Source organism: Ptychodera flava, chromosome 12, assembly GCF_041260155.1.
Source record: "Ptychodera flava strain L36383 chromosome 12, AS_Pfla_20210202, whole genome shotgun sequence".
Lineage (NCBI taxonomy): Eukaryota > Metazoa > Hemichordata > Enteropneusta > Ptychoderidae > Ptychodera > Ptychodera flava.
Genome location: NC_091939.1, coordinates 14442030 through 14455714, shown reverse-complemented (window position 1 = coordinate 14455714; position 13685 = coordinate 14442030). Strand labels below are relative to the sequence as shown.

Sequence of the window (13685 nt, the reverse complement as noted above, 5' to 3'; positions counted from 1 at the left end):
GCTACTGGTTTGGATGGTATATTGCAAGTTTGTGAAAGATGCGGCTGATGTAATTGCTTGTCCACTCTCACATATTATTAATCTGTCACTTAAATTTGGGAAATTTCCAAATGATTGGAAGAAAGCAAGAGTAGTCCCATTACACAAGAAGAATTGTAAAACAGATATCAGCAAATATCGATCAGTGTCAATATTGAGTGTAATTTCAAAGGTTATTGAAAAAGTAGTTCATGATCAACTGTCTAAGTACATTGAAGATTCAAATCTTTTGTGTAAGTAAAGTTTCAATCCGGTTTCCGAACATCTTATTCAACAGACACATGATATGTCTTCTGGTCTTAACAGATTACATTCGCATGGAAATGGATAAGGGCAATTATGTTGGGATGGTCATGTTAGATTTACAGAAAGCGTTCGATACAGTCGACCATACGATCTTACTTGGTAAATTAAAAGCCATCGGTTTGTCAGATTCTGCCGTTAACTGGTTTTCGTCGTATCAAACAGAAAGCAACTTGTCGATGTATCTGGTGTTTTTTCTGATGTTCAAACTATAACTAGCGGTGTTCCCCAAGGATCCATTTTAGGGCCCTTGCTATTCTTGATTTATGTAAATGACATGGGATGTGCTGTGACGTGTAAATTGTTTTTATATGCAGATGATTCAGCTTTGTTAGTTTCTGGTAACTGCAGAGGTAGAGCAGCAGTTGAGTCATGAACTCTCGAGTATTAACGAATGGCTTATCGGCAACAAATTGTCTCTGCATCTTGGAAAGACAGAGTCAATCTTATTTGCTTCTAAACGCAAACTGAAAATTAACTCAAAATTGTCAGTTGTGTGTAATAGTACAGAAATTTCACAGAAAACATCAGTGAAATACCTTGGAGCGGGAATCGATCAATCGCTTGATGGCGAGTCTATGGCAGGCGTTGTTTTGAGCAAAGGAAACGCTTGACTTAAATTCCTCTATCGGAAATCTCAATATTTAGACTCAGACATCAGAAAATTATTGGTTTCCTCTCTTATTCAATGCCATTACGACTATGCATGTTCATTTTGGTTTGCCAGTTTAACTAAGCGTACAAAATCGAGTTTACAATATTCACAAAATAAATTGGTCAGATTCGTTCTAAATTTATCTCCGCGAACACATGTTTCGACCAAGCATTTTAAAATGATTGGCTGGCTGCCCGTTGAACAAAGAGTACAGCTGCTAAAACTGAATCACGTTTATAAAGCGATCAATAATACTGCACCCCGTTATCTCTCTGAACATTTCAATTTGACAATGAACTGCCATACGTATAATACCAGATCAAGCTCATATTCTGTTCGTTCACCAGCCTTTGGTTCTCATGGTCAACATTCGTTTCAGATTACAGGAGCTAAGTTATGGAATAACATTCCTTTGAGTATTCACAACTCTAGCCATTGTTCTCAAGTTTTTAAAAAGAAGGTCAAATACTATCTGTACACAAAATTGGATGGCTAGGGTACCTGCGCCCTGCTCCATTCGGCGTGTACAGATTGTTTGTTTGGTGGTTCCATTTTGTTATTTATTTGATATTCGGAGTGACATTGTCTTCATGTGATTTTTGTGTTTTCTTTTGAGGACCACAATGGAAATAAGTTTTTAACTTTTTGTGCAATCCTCGGCAAGTAATATTCAGTGGCGTTTCCTTTAATTGTAACATTGTAATTGTGCTTGGTGTTATTTTATTTGTATTTCTGTGTATTTACTTTAACATTTTGTATTTTATCGTTTTCCTGAATATTTGCCTAATAAATTCAAATCAAATCAAATCAAACATTCACAAATCACAGACTTGAACCAAGTCTAAGCATAATCCTGAAGATATATTATCAAAAGGTGGAATTAAATATCCTAAAAGTTATCATATTTCTTCCAATACATTTTAAGCAAGGCCTCATTTTCTTCAAGTTAAGAAGGGTACATTGAGAGATGTCCGACTGAACAAGTCAAATTGATTTCAGTGCCACTCGCTGAAAGCAGCCAAATTTATCCTTGACATTAGCTACTGATTGGAAAGTGCGTGCAATCTTTAACAAAGGCCTCTGCAGTTATTCCGCTAAAAGGCAAGGCGTACTTGTAAATTGACGGACAGCTCGTAATTAGAATTGCTGTTATCATCAATTGGGACATAAAACTTCCATCAAATGCAATTTAGGGGAGTATAGTCGGTACACATTCAGACTTCACAATAATGGTCACCAAATCGTGCAGTTCTCTGACTGAGAGAATACGATTTAAACTTTATCGGCGCTCTACACATTACGTACATCAGAGAGAGTGTGTAAAAAGACAATTTCACGTTGCCTTAAGTGTACGCCAATTTCTTGCAACCCCGCCATCGTTTTCTGCAGCAAGTTTTTGACAGCTAATTCTTGAGAAGAAGACATTATCGTTGTCACTGCCACCTTTCTGGAAGCCTATTTCGAGAGCAGCACATTTTAGCGTTCACCGAAGGCGATTTCATCAGAAGACAGTTATGTTCATAACCATGACAACAAATTGCCTTGCTTCCGGGCCGCAAGCTCTCTGCCTTCAAGTGAACTGTAAATTGGGGAAGGGGGGGGGGGCAAACAGAGTGCGTTATGGCGTTTCTTCTAGATAGTAACCGGGAGGACAAACACTTCAAAGAACAGCAAGATCTCTCCGTAACCATCAGCGTTTGAGCACCGATATTTGCATATCATGCGTACAGGCGAATGGCACAGAAGGGTCTGGGGTGGTGTTTCACGGTGCATGAACATTCGATTTAAGGGCTGTAGCCCATGGCATCTTTAAATGACAATTAGTGACAGTCTGACGATAAAGTGACAATATGACAACGACAATAAAGCATATGTTAAAACTCCCGGAACGCATTTTTGACGACACCTGAAGTGTCTCTCCAAAAATTTAATTTGTAATAATTTACAATTGGAGAGAAATGACACAAAAATCGATTTTCTGTTTTATGTTTTGTGGAAACATTACCGCTACACGATAATATAAATTTGCTCAGTACATGTCCCCAGGGTTGTATTAATCACATTTATATGAAAGGATCGAGTTGTGTCAATTATTTGAACAAAGGTATTGAATCGCCAGTGAAGATAGCTGCTTCGATATCCCTTGTCTCAATAATTCTATGACGACAAATTTTGATTGCCATTCATGTCATGATGTCCTCTATCAGTGTTTTAGATTGGACTACTTTGTATAAAACGTCGTTCCGTTGCCTTCTCTCTCAAGACGAAGGGACTTCGATTAGGTGAACTTTTCCTACAAAATATCAGCTTTCTTTGTTTTATTAACTTTTTTCTTTTTTACTGTCGTTTGTAATGAGTTGCAAAATATCGACAGTTGGTTGACGCGTGTGGTTGACGAGTTGTAGATGAACGTGCAGAGAGCACCCCATCCCCAACAGCACGCAGGCTTCTCTGCATGGGAAACACAATCTCATCTCCACACGACTGCATTTGGAATAGCAACCTACCGATACGAGGCAGGACAGCTAAAGTCTGATTTAAGCGTAGCCTGACATGCTGATTTATACTATTTTATATATATATATACTATTTTATATACATACTATATATATATATTATATATATATATATATATATATATATTATATATTATATATATATATATGTATATATATATATATATATATATATATATATTATATATATATATATATATATATATATATATATATATATATATGAAATTCTAAGTTACTTACAATGTTGTGGTTAAGATGTTGGTTAGGCTTTCCTTTCAAAGTGCAAAACATACGTGTAAAGTTACCTTAGAAAGTACGGTCATTCAATAAGTCATTTTGACTACATTCAAACAGTTGAGATAATAACAAGTTTCGCTTCAATGATTACGATGGTTTTTGACGTAGGACCAAGCAGTATTTTAAGTAATGGCCCGCAACATGTGTGTAGGGAGCACGATATGCTATATATAAATATTTGTAATTTATGATGGGTCATTATCATACGACTGATTATCATGTATACATTTTGTTCTGTCACGCTTCAATCATTCGACAAAAATTCGGGGTTTTTTGGAGTGCCAAAAATCAATCCATCCACAATAAACTATCACGCTGCGCTGGAAGACAGAAGATTAGTTGATGCAAAGAAATTTCGTTTGAATTGTTAGTAACTTAGGTAGTCCACTCGTACCATCACTTTTATTTAGAGCCCAATAAGGAAACACCTTTTCGTTCGCAACCAAAGGTGTGTCCACTATTCTCCAGTCGTCTCCACGCTGTTGTTTCACGAAGTTTAAAATCTCTTGTGTGCTTTCTGTACAGATAAATGTAATCACAATTTGCAAATGCGGCGTATTGTAACGTTCTTATTATTTTCATATTTTTCCAGAAAACAAGAACTTTCCTTTCTTCTTCCTCTGCGTAAAAAGTTATTGAAATATAAAGAATTAGCCTGGCCAGCTAGAAGTGTACAAAGTATACAAATCGATGAGGAATGAATTCCAGTCCAGACTGAAATTCATTTGTCAACATTGACATTGAACACATACCGTCGTACAGGCTGTTTTGACAGATTTGATATCGGACATTTCGACATGATTCTAAGGGTAGACCTAGAAAATACATTTTACAAAACGAAGAAAAACTACAAGAAGATACATAAAAATACCGCTTTTATGTTTTATATTCAACTGTTTTAGTAATGTATTTATTTATTTATTTCATTATTTCTTTCTCCGTAAATGACATTTTTGTTTTGTTTTTGTGATGAGCTAGAGCCCAAGTGTCAAATACAGCATATGAATCCGCTAGGTGTGATTCATTGCTTTGTTTCACAATGGTTAACATGGTTTGAGGCTCTTTTAACAAGAGATTTGGTGTCATATTTGTTTTAATTAAGCCATAAAGAAAATCTTAACTTTTCAAGTGACAATGTTTACACAGTGCCACTCAAAATGTTGACTTTGTACACAGCTGAAAAATACCAAGATTTCGCCTTTGGCAATAGCACCTGCCACAGGGATTTTATTATTTCGCTGAACGTGCGAACCTGAGTCGTCTAGTATTGTGGGGAAACATGATTGTGTACACCACTCCGTGAGAAATGTCATGGTCAAACACCATATATGGCAAACTGAGAACCTTCAGGAGATGAATTACACTTTCAAGTCGGTTTTAGCTTTGATGTAATCATGGAGGTCTCCTGCAATTACCTCAATGATTATAACAAAGGTTTGTTAGTCGTTTCATATTGAGTTTCATGGCCGTGTTATGAAGTATTGTTGAAGAAAGATAGCGGTACAAAATCTCTGAAGAAAATTCACGTATTCTTTTTTTCAAATCTTAGTGCAATTTTCGCCACAGTTTCCGCGTTCGTACTGCCAGTATGACCAAAACTGTGGCGGGCGCTCACTTGGTGATATTGCGAGGAATTCTTTTGTTCGGAAACTTTACAATTTTCACTCAGCCTTCCATAACCATTTCTAACAATGATTCGCTTTACAATTTCTTTTAGGTGCCGATTGTATTACCGATATTATTCGTCCTGTGCGCTTTCTTCATGGTCGGCTGTTCCCTCTACTCGGCACCCTATGACTGCGGTATCGGTCTGGGTATCACCTTGACCGGTGTTCCTGTATACTACGTGGGAGTCAAGTGGAAATCGAAGCCGAGGAAGTACCGACAGGGGATGTGTGAGTAGCCAGAGTTGTATTTATCGAGAGAGTCGCAAGAGGGCGACATTTCTCCTGCGACTGTGCAGACGATCTCGATCTCCGTGAACGATCCTCATCTAAAGAGGCTGGCAGTCTTTGCGAATGCGTGAATTCTATCATAACGTCCGTAATTGTTTTGGATCTCGAAATGAGCCATAACAGAAGTGATCTATATTACATGTCAGACACAGAATACACCAAGAAGATTTAGCTTAGCAGTTAAGTTTGAGGGTAAGACTTCACACAAGCTGCTACTGCGTTTACTTTTTCACGATTGTCCATTTTTTTTATTTTTGCAGATTACTTTACTGTGTTCTGTCAAAAACTTCTGGAAGTCATACGTCAAGAAGAACGGACTTTCTGATCACGACGAGTGATCATTTCACATTTCCACGGAGAAGGGTTTACGTCGACTCGGATAAAGTTAACAGTGATCTGAACTTATTGCAAATGTTATAGTGATAATTATGAAGACAGCGACAAAGATATTTCTGTAGTATGATGCACCATTATGAAAATTGAATTTGTATGACTACCAAAGTGGTGCTTTTCAGTGATGTTTTTATACATGGTGGTGGTGGTGATGGTGGTGGTGAGTAGGAGGAGGGGGAGTGGGAGGACGACAACGACGATGGTGATTCTGGAGAATGGAGTATAGACGGGTCAGGAGGAGAAAAAAGCGTCATGCAGAAGTGATCAAATGAAGACCAAGAATGAGTTTTCCAATATAATTCACGAGATGTTTTACCCTCACCCATGTGACATAAATAACTACAGAAGGAACTTCATTCCATCACCTCAGTTCCCATCGTATACAGTCACACCACTTCAACACAAAACGATAGAATTATACGGAATCCAGGAGATCACAGGGCGCTGTGAAGAAAGATGATGCCGGCTCCCGATTGTTACAAATTGTAACGCAGTATTTTACTCATTTTTTATCATCGATCAAGAACTTTGAGCAACAAAAACAGAATAAACAGAACAGAACAGAACTAGTGTAGTAAAAGTGAATTCTGAGAAAGTGGCTGTATCACAGATGTGACGCTTAGAAAGTGACAGTATCACAAGTGTGACGCTTAGAAAGAAACATTTATAAGAATTCTTATCAGTATCTGATTTGTTTATTTTTCCTTAGGAATGAAAGTGACAAAAGTCTTGCCTGTTTTTTACCTTTCTGAAAACTTTTTATCCGACGACTTATAATTGCATTTATCGTCACGTCACCATGTCTCCTTTAGAACATTTATTGTGTTGTATGTAATCTTAGTACCGCCTGTAATGTACATGATTCTAGTATCGTCCGATCTCTTAACCTGGTCGTGACCTCGAAAATTCCTTTATATGAAGTCCCTGCCAATGTCACTCAACTTGAAACAAACCATAATACTCTGACTAAAATATGAGCTGTTACAATCTTCAACCTATCTTTGGCCACGTTCTCAGTAAGGCTGATGTAATGACCTTACGATGTTCCGTCTTTCTCCTTAAGAAAACAGTAGCACTTTGCTGTTAGGGCATTGCATAGGTCGTTGCTTCCACTGAAATGTCTCAAACGTTAAGATAGGCAATGTTATGCCCAAACTCGCATCTCTCTCTCTCTCTCTCTCTCTCTCTCTCTCTCTCTCTCTCTCTCTCTCTCTCTCTCTCTCTCTCTCTCTCTCTCTCTCTCTCCACACACAAATACACACACAGACACATCACACACACACACACACACACACACACACACACACACACACACACACACACACACACACACACACATATATATATATATATATATATATATATATATATATATATATATATATATATATATATATATATATATATATTATATATAACTTGTAAAATACTGTGCCCAAGTTCAGAGGTTGCCATAAAGCCATTATGGTGATAACCGGGAGAGCACATTGTATACATTTTTGTGTTTTTTTTTTTGTGTGTGTGTGTGTGTGTGTGTGTGTGTGTGTGTGTGTGTGTGTGTGTGTGTGTGTGTGTGTATCTATGTATGTGTAAGTGGTGCATAGAGTACATACACAAACACAAATACCAGATTTATACACAAGGGCACCAATTTTATACTTTTAAATCTGTAAGGAGAAAATGTGACTTAATCGTGAGCCATTGAAGACCATAGACGTGTACTTAAGGGTCCCCCTTTTGTTCTTATATTCAAATTAGATATCGTCATAGAGCATAGAAGTTTATCTTTCCAATGCCCTTTTGATCTGTTCCTAGGGGACTGAAAACAAGGTGAACTTTGTCGTATGGAATTGCAAAATCAATAAAAATTGAGAAAATATTGTTTGTTTATTAAGTTTATTTGTAATTCAAATCCACTATGTCGGCTTCTGTGGCCTATACTCTGACAATAGCGCTCACTCTGATAATATCGTAAAATAGATTAATTTGACATTGCGTAAAGTGCATCGGACTTGCAGTCAAAGTGCCTAACAAGCTATGTCTTTCGTTATTTTTGAAAGGGAGATGACCCTGAAATCTATTCACAATCCTTGTATTATTATTACCACGTAGAAATGCACTTCTCTAAGTTGGTACATACAAACCTTGGCATAACCATAATCTAAAACTTAAATGATTAATTCAATGTATAAAAATACCCATGTGGACACATTTGTTACAGTATTGCAAAATATAAAATAACTTTCAAACCAATGCTACAGTATATTCAAATAAGTATAATATCAGTTAAGGCTATACACGTATAAAAGCTAAATCATCAAAATATACATATTTAATATTTCCACGGTGTGTTTATACGACGAAATGTCTCTTTAATGCAATTATCGAACTGAAATTCATGAGATTAATCATAGTAAGGCGAATACATCTTTGTATATATACAGCGGTTTCACAGAATGTACAATACAAATTGGAAGAAAAAAGATACAGAACAAGCTCTAAGAAACTAAGTCTGACAATGTCAAGTTCACCTATGTCTCCTATTTCAAATAAAGTGTGCCAGGGCTTTAAACGATGAGAGAAAAATTAGAGCTGAATATAGTTAGCCTTGATCACGAGTAACTTACGAGTTACGCATAAATGGATTACGCATGCGTGTACATGTCTTAATAATGCATTCATTGAAATGGGATCAAGAGGTGACTTTACTCCGATACAGTGACATTTAACACTTTCTAGAGGGCATTATTTACAATTTACAAGAATAGACAAGGTCATTGCCAAAAAGTCTCCAACTCTACGTGAAGGTCGCAGCGCCATAACGCGCCAAAACATTGACATAATCTGTTATCCACACATTATCAAATGTTTTCTCCTGCGTGGGAGCTTCAATGTTCTAGCACTAAAGAAGAATATAATGACAATGAAAGTAGCTCTGACTCGGTGGCAGATCCTTAGAGACAACACTCCTACAGCGCCAACACGTATTTGCCGTAGTTTGTCTTGCAAAGAGAAGACAAAATCTGACTTAACATTGACCAAGTAAATCGTCCCTCCAAAGTGTAGAGAGCTGCTACAAGCTATATTTCAAATGATATGAAAACATGGTAGGTACTATTCTTTTTCCCGAAAATTAAAGTGACTAATTGTTTCCATGCAGGCTTTTGTTGCAAGAAAGATATTATGACAACTTTCTGAAGTGCAGCCAAAATCATATGTTCAGTATATGACCAGAACACGAGCTTTCTGGCAATAGCAACGGTCTTTTACAACCTGTTTCCTGGTAACATAGTATAAATAACAGTCATTATTTTCGGCTTATACCCTCGAAACCCTTTCTGTACAAGTTTTCTACGCGAGTGAGAAGATAAAAGTAGAATTCGGTGCTAACTGCCCAGATTACCTCCATTGCAAATAGAGGAGAGAGAGCGGCGAATAAAAGTAGTGTAAGGAAACTAAGGTTACATTCTTGCATTGCATACTTGCGCCGTAATTTGACAAATCGCTGACGACACTGACGGTACTGATAATTCCGTAGTGGACATCTCGTACACGTTTCCTTCTCTTTTCTGCGCATGCGTTCCTCGAGTTGCTTCACTTTCTTTTCAAGACTACTTTTCTCTCCCCGCAAAGCCATTTCGCGCTTTCGCAGATACTCGTAACAGTCGTGGTGTTCCACTCGTTCGGCCTTCATTACGCAGGTCGACAGTTCTTTGACTCTGTTTTCTGCCGCCCTTTTCTGAAGCTGTAGTTTAGAAATCTTCTCTTTTAGAACTTCTTGGTGGTTCAGTCCATTCTCCAACATCTTCTCCAAATTCTCGCTTCTTTCTTCAGCTTCTCTGCAACCTTTAGTAAGTCTGACAACTTCTTGCTGCAGATTCTTCTTGTCAAGTTGCATGTCGCGGAGATGTTGAGCGAGATGTGTGAAGTCTGTCGTCAAACTTATAATCTGAAAATGTGGAAAGGTTAACGGGTCATACTTAACAAAAAACATTCAATTTCTCTATCTTAAGAAATCATGTAAATATTACGCTATAATAGCTATTAACGTTTGATATTTTCATTTCTGTCATGAACCATCCGTAGAGTATGTTGAAATACGAAGTATTCGCTTTACAAACACACGCATTGTGTACAGTAACAAATTTAGATGTTGAAAAACGAATTCTTGTACCGACGAAAAGCTAAGTGTCAGCAATAACAGTGCACACTACAAACGGCAGGCTGTATTGTAAAGTTGAACTCAAGGCACTTTGACATGACTTTGGTAGTAGAACTAAATACAACTATACAGAGAAAACAAAACTGATGGAAAATACATCGAATTTACAGCTTATTGACCTTTTATGGATGATCTCGCAAGAATTAGGTTTCAAAAGTCGATTCGTTACCTACGTTCGGAATCTGAACATCTTCAGTACGGCCGCCACTCTTGTAAAAGAATACAAACATCCCAAATCAACCGTGCCAAATTAAAGATGAGTACTTTTCCGCGAATCTAGCTAGTTGCTCAAATATTTTGTCTACGGTTACCTGTCGCTTAAGCTTCTTGATCTGCTTATACGAGACATCAAGCCTTCTCCTTACAGCGGCCAGTCGTTTTTCTAACTTTCGTTTTTCCCTGGTCCATATCAACCGAAGACGTCTCAACTTCTTCTCTGCTTTGTGCCTGCCCCTCTCAGCTTCGGCTGCCATCTGCCTCTGGTGTCTCCCTCCTCTCTTCAGCTGCGCGTTCTCTTTAGAGGCGAGGCAGAACAGTTCTGTATAAAATCCGCGGTCAGATGTGATCTGAACGTTTTCCAATTCGAGGCGTTTCAGTTTCTCTGTGACTCGTCTTAACTTCATTTCCAGGGTCTGTTTCTCGATTTCTGCGTCTTTGGTTTCGTCCTGGGCTCTTTCAAGATCCCAAATCCGATGCGTGAGCTCGCTCTCTAAAGATCGGATTTTTTCCTCCATGTCGCGTGTCTTGTTGATTTTGCATTTGGCATCGGCGATCTCTTTAATCTCGCACAGTTCTCGATAATTTGATTTCGCACGTTCAAATTGATGGTTCACGTCGCGTCTCTCGCGGCACTCAATACGCAGTTGTTCCTGTAGGATTTGAAGTTCGCGTTTCGCAGTGGCGTTTTCCTGTTTCTCGTGGTCTCTTTCAGTTTCGAGGCTTTGAATACGAGCCTTAAGTCGGTTATTTTCCTTATTTTGGAGTTCTGAAAATAAAAAGATGGAGAAAAGAATCAGCGTGACGTTGCACGTAAAACTCTACACACGGTATAAATCAATGGCTCTGAATTAATCTTTCAACTTATTAGTAATGAATGCATGATTGGCAAAGTCATGCATTCATGATAATGAACTTGGCTATTGAAAAATACAGGTTGCATTATTTTAGAAATATGCATAAACAACGAGACTTGCAATGTATGTCGTATTGTCAGTTAGGTAGTTAGTTAGTTAGTTAGTTAGTTGGTTAGTTAGTTGTGTCTCCTCGACGGTGAGGAAACTCAACTATGTTACCCTATGGTGTGTGATTTTGTTACCAAAAGACTATATACTTGAGCCACAACAAAAATGTGGGTGAAAATAAGTAGTCCTTCAACACAGAGAAAATGACTTTGTCATTTGAAATCATCTTCCAAACTTTCAAGACACATATAGATGATACACCAACAAGTGTTCGCGAAGACGGATTCAGTTATTGCAAAGTATATCGCTTGAGGGCGCTCCGAAGAATACAATTATGTTTCGGCATTGATGTTTCGGACTCAAAACCGGACAACCAATATTCACGAGTAGTCGTTCCAGGTTTTGCATGGACGTACCAGAAGACCTCCATAGGTTTCGCAGGTTCATCGTATCGGTGTGCTCGTGCTTGGTACCTGTTGCGAACTCTGTGAAGATTGTTCTTGCTCATAATACTTCGTGGGCAACTTTTGTTTCTGTTTAGCGGCTATTTTGTTTTGCCGAATAAAATATAGCAATTCTCTCAGTCAAATGTACGTTAAGACTGTAATCTTACGAAAAAAATACACATACACCATGAACCTAACTTTAGGCTTTCACGGATTTGTCGAATGATTTGCAGGTTGTGCACGTAAAGAGAAATTGAAGATGTATTTGACCACAGACTTTCCATATTTATGCTAGGACAGAAACATGCTTGATTTTTCAAATGAAACAAACATCATAAAAAATCAGCCATATGATAATTATGTAAACTATTCTTTTTACATAAAAAGTCGCTATCTTGAATTATTTTAATTGGCGAAGACATTTTGCGCCACTTGACTCATTTGGCATTTAAATTGACCGTAAACTTTATTCCTAATTTACTTGAACAAATATAATCTTCATTTGAACTCTCCATATACTATAACGTAAGCATATTAAGTAAATATTAACGTCATTATCTCCAGGGACCGGAAAAAATTATAGAAAATTAAATTGAAAAGAACATGATTTCTGAAAATCTGTCAAGGAGATTTACAATTCTCCAAAAGCTTCAGTGGACATATTCGGAAGGGCAGGTCCTTCCTTCGAGGGGGAATCCGGTTGCCAAGACAACCATAATCAGGTGATGCAACGTCAGAGGATGAGAAGACATGCGGAAATACCCGTCTTAAACTTGAATAGATTCGCGTTAGCCTCAAAAGCCGGCCGGTTCATGCAAACCGAGCACATACATCCACTATTATTCTCACAAAGAAGACAATGTCTCTAAATTTCCACTCAAAGGTAGTTTGCCATTCTATGTCTCATTGCTGTGTCCCGTTCAGTTTCCTTTCATCTATTCAGAGTATACTCTAACCCTAAATTGCAATGGTATGGAAAACGTAAATGATAAGAAGTATTGACTTTAAAACAACGAAAGATAAGCTTAGCTAGCAAATTAGAGGGGATGTTGAGATACACTGTGTCAATGCACTTTAGAAGAGTGCCGCTCTGTCCCCGCGCAATAGGCCTGCTCCGGCTAAGTACTAACCTGTATTCAGCACCAGAATTTGCCATAGTATGCCAAATACAACTGCGGCGATCGCTGTCAACATAAAATAGAGTAAATATTCCATGTTGTCATAAACAGCTAGGGTGTATTTTCCTCGAGAGAACTTATGTTACTGTAAAACGAATAATGATGTTGACCTCGGTCACGTGACAATAGGGAAATTCCCTGACACGTCTACGACTGTGCATGTCTGCTGGGGGTCGTACGCGTGTGCAAACTGGCAGTGTGGCCCTTCCAAATGATCAATGAAAGCGTGTCTTTGCGTGTGCGTGCGCGTGTGTCTATGCGCGCGTGTGTGTGTTAATCAATTTTAACCAGTTTAAATCGCAGATTGCAGAACAACACCATCTCACTATGCTTCTTCCAATTTCAAAATGTTTTACATGTGATCGTAACCCAGTAACTTTTGGCGCCCTTTCCTGAATATTTCCATATTCTGTATCAACATTTTACGGCTTCTCTACACTTCAAGTGCCTATTAGTGCGATTTGTAAAGTGCTTTTGATGTGCCGAGTCTTGTCAAC

At 38.0% G+C, this 13685-nt stretch overlaps 2 protein-coding genes across 2 annotated transcripts in view; one reads left to right on the top strand and one right to left on the bottom strand.

Annotated features, from left to right (window-relative positions):
- LOC139145136 (cystine/glutamate transporter-like) overlaps positions 1–7158 on the top strand; it is a 78074-nt gene extending 70916 nt beyond the window's left edge. Inside the window, exons 9-10 of the mRNA XM_070716105.1 lie at positions 5531–5708; positions 6029–7158. Coding sequence (XP_070572206.1) covers positions 5531–5708; positions 6029–6093 — 243 coding nt within the window. The 3' untranslated portion in view covers positions 6094–7158. The remainder of the gene's footprint in view (positions 1–5530; positions 5709–6028) is intronic.
- Positions 7159–8031: 873 nt separating this feature from the next.
- LOC139145097 (probable DNA double-strand break repair Rad50 ATPase) lies at positions 8032–13315 on the bottom strand. Its single transcript, XM_070716045.1, has 3 exons — positions 13141–13315; positions 10695–11368; positions 8032–10110 (listed from the first exon to the last, which is right to left on the bottom strand). Exons 1-3 carry the CDS (start codon positions 13223–13225, stop codon positions 9469–9471), a joined length of 1401 nt encoding a protein of 466 aa, XP_070572146.1. The 5' UTR covers positions 13226–13315; the 3' UTR covers positions 8032–9468.
- Positions 13316–13685: the final 370 nt, after the last annotated feature.

What these genes read in the sequence shown, in the direction of transcription:
- LOC139145097 (XM_070716045.1), bottom strand. Translation starts at nt 13,225, where the DNA reads ATGGAATATTTACTCTATTTTATGTTGACAGCGATCGCCGCAGTTGTA. An exon ending in AATTCTGGTGCTGAATACAG is followed by an intron (nt 11,369 to 13,140) that starts GTTAGTACTTAG and finishes TTTTATTTTCAG; the next exon opens with AACTCCAAAATAAGGAAAAT. An exon ending in TCAAGAAGCTTAAGCGACAG is followed by an intron (nt 10,111 to 10,694) that starts GTAACCGTAGAC and finishes CCACATTTTCAG; the next exon opens with ATTATAAGTTTGACGACAGA.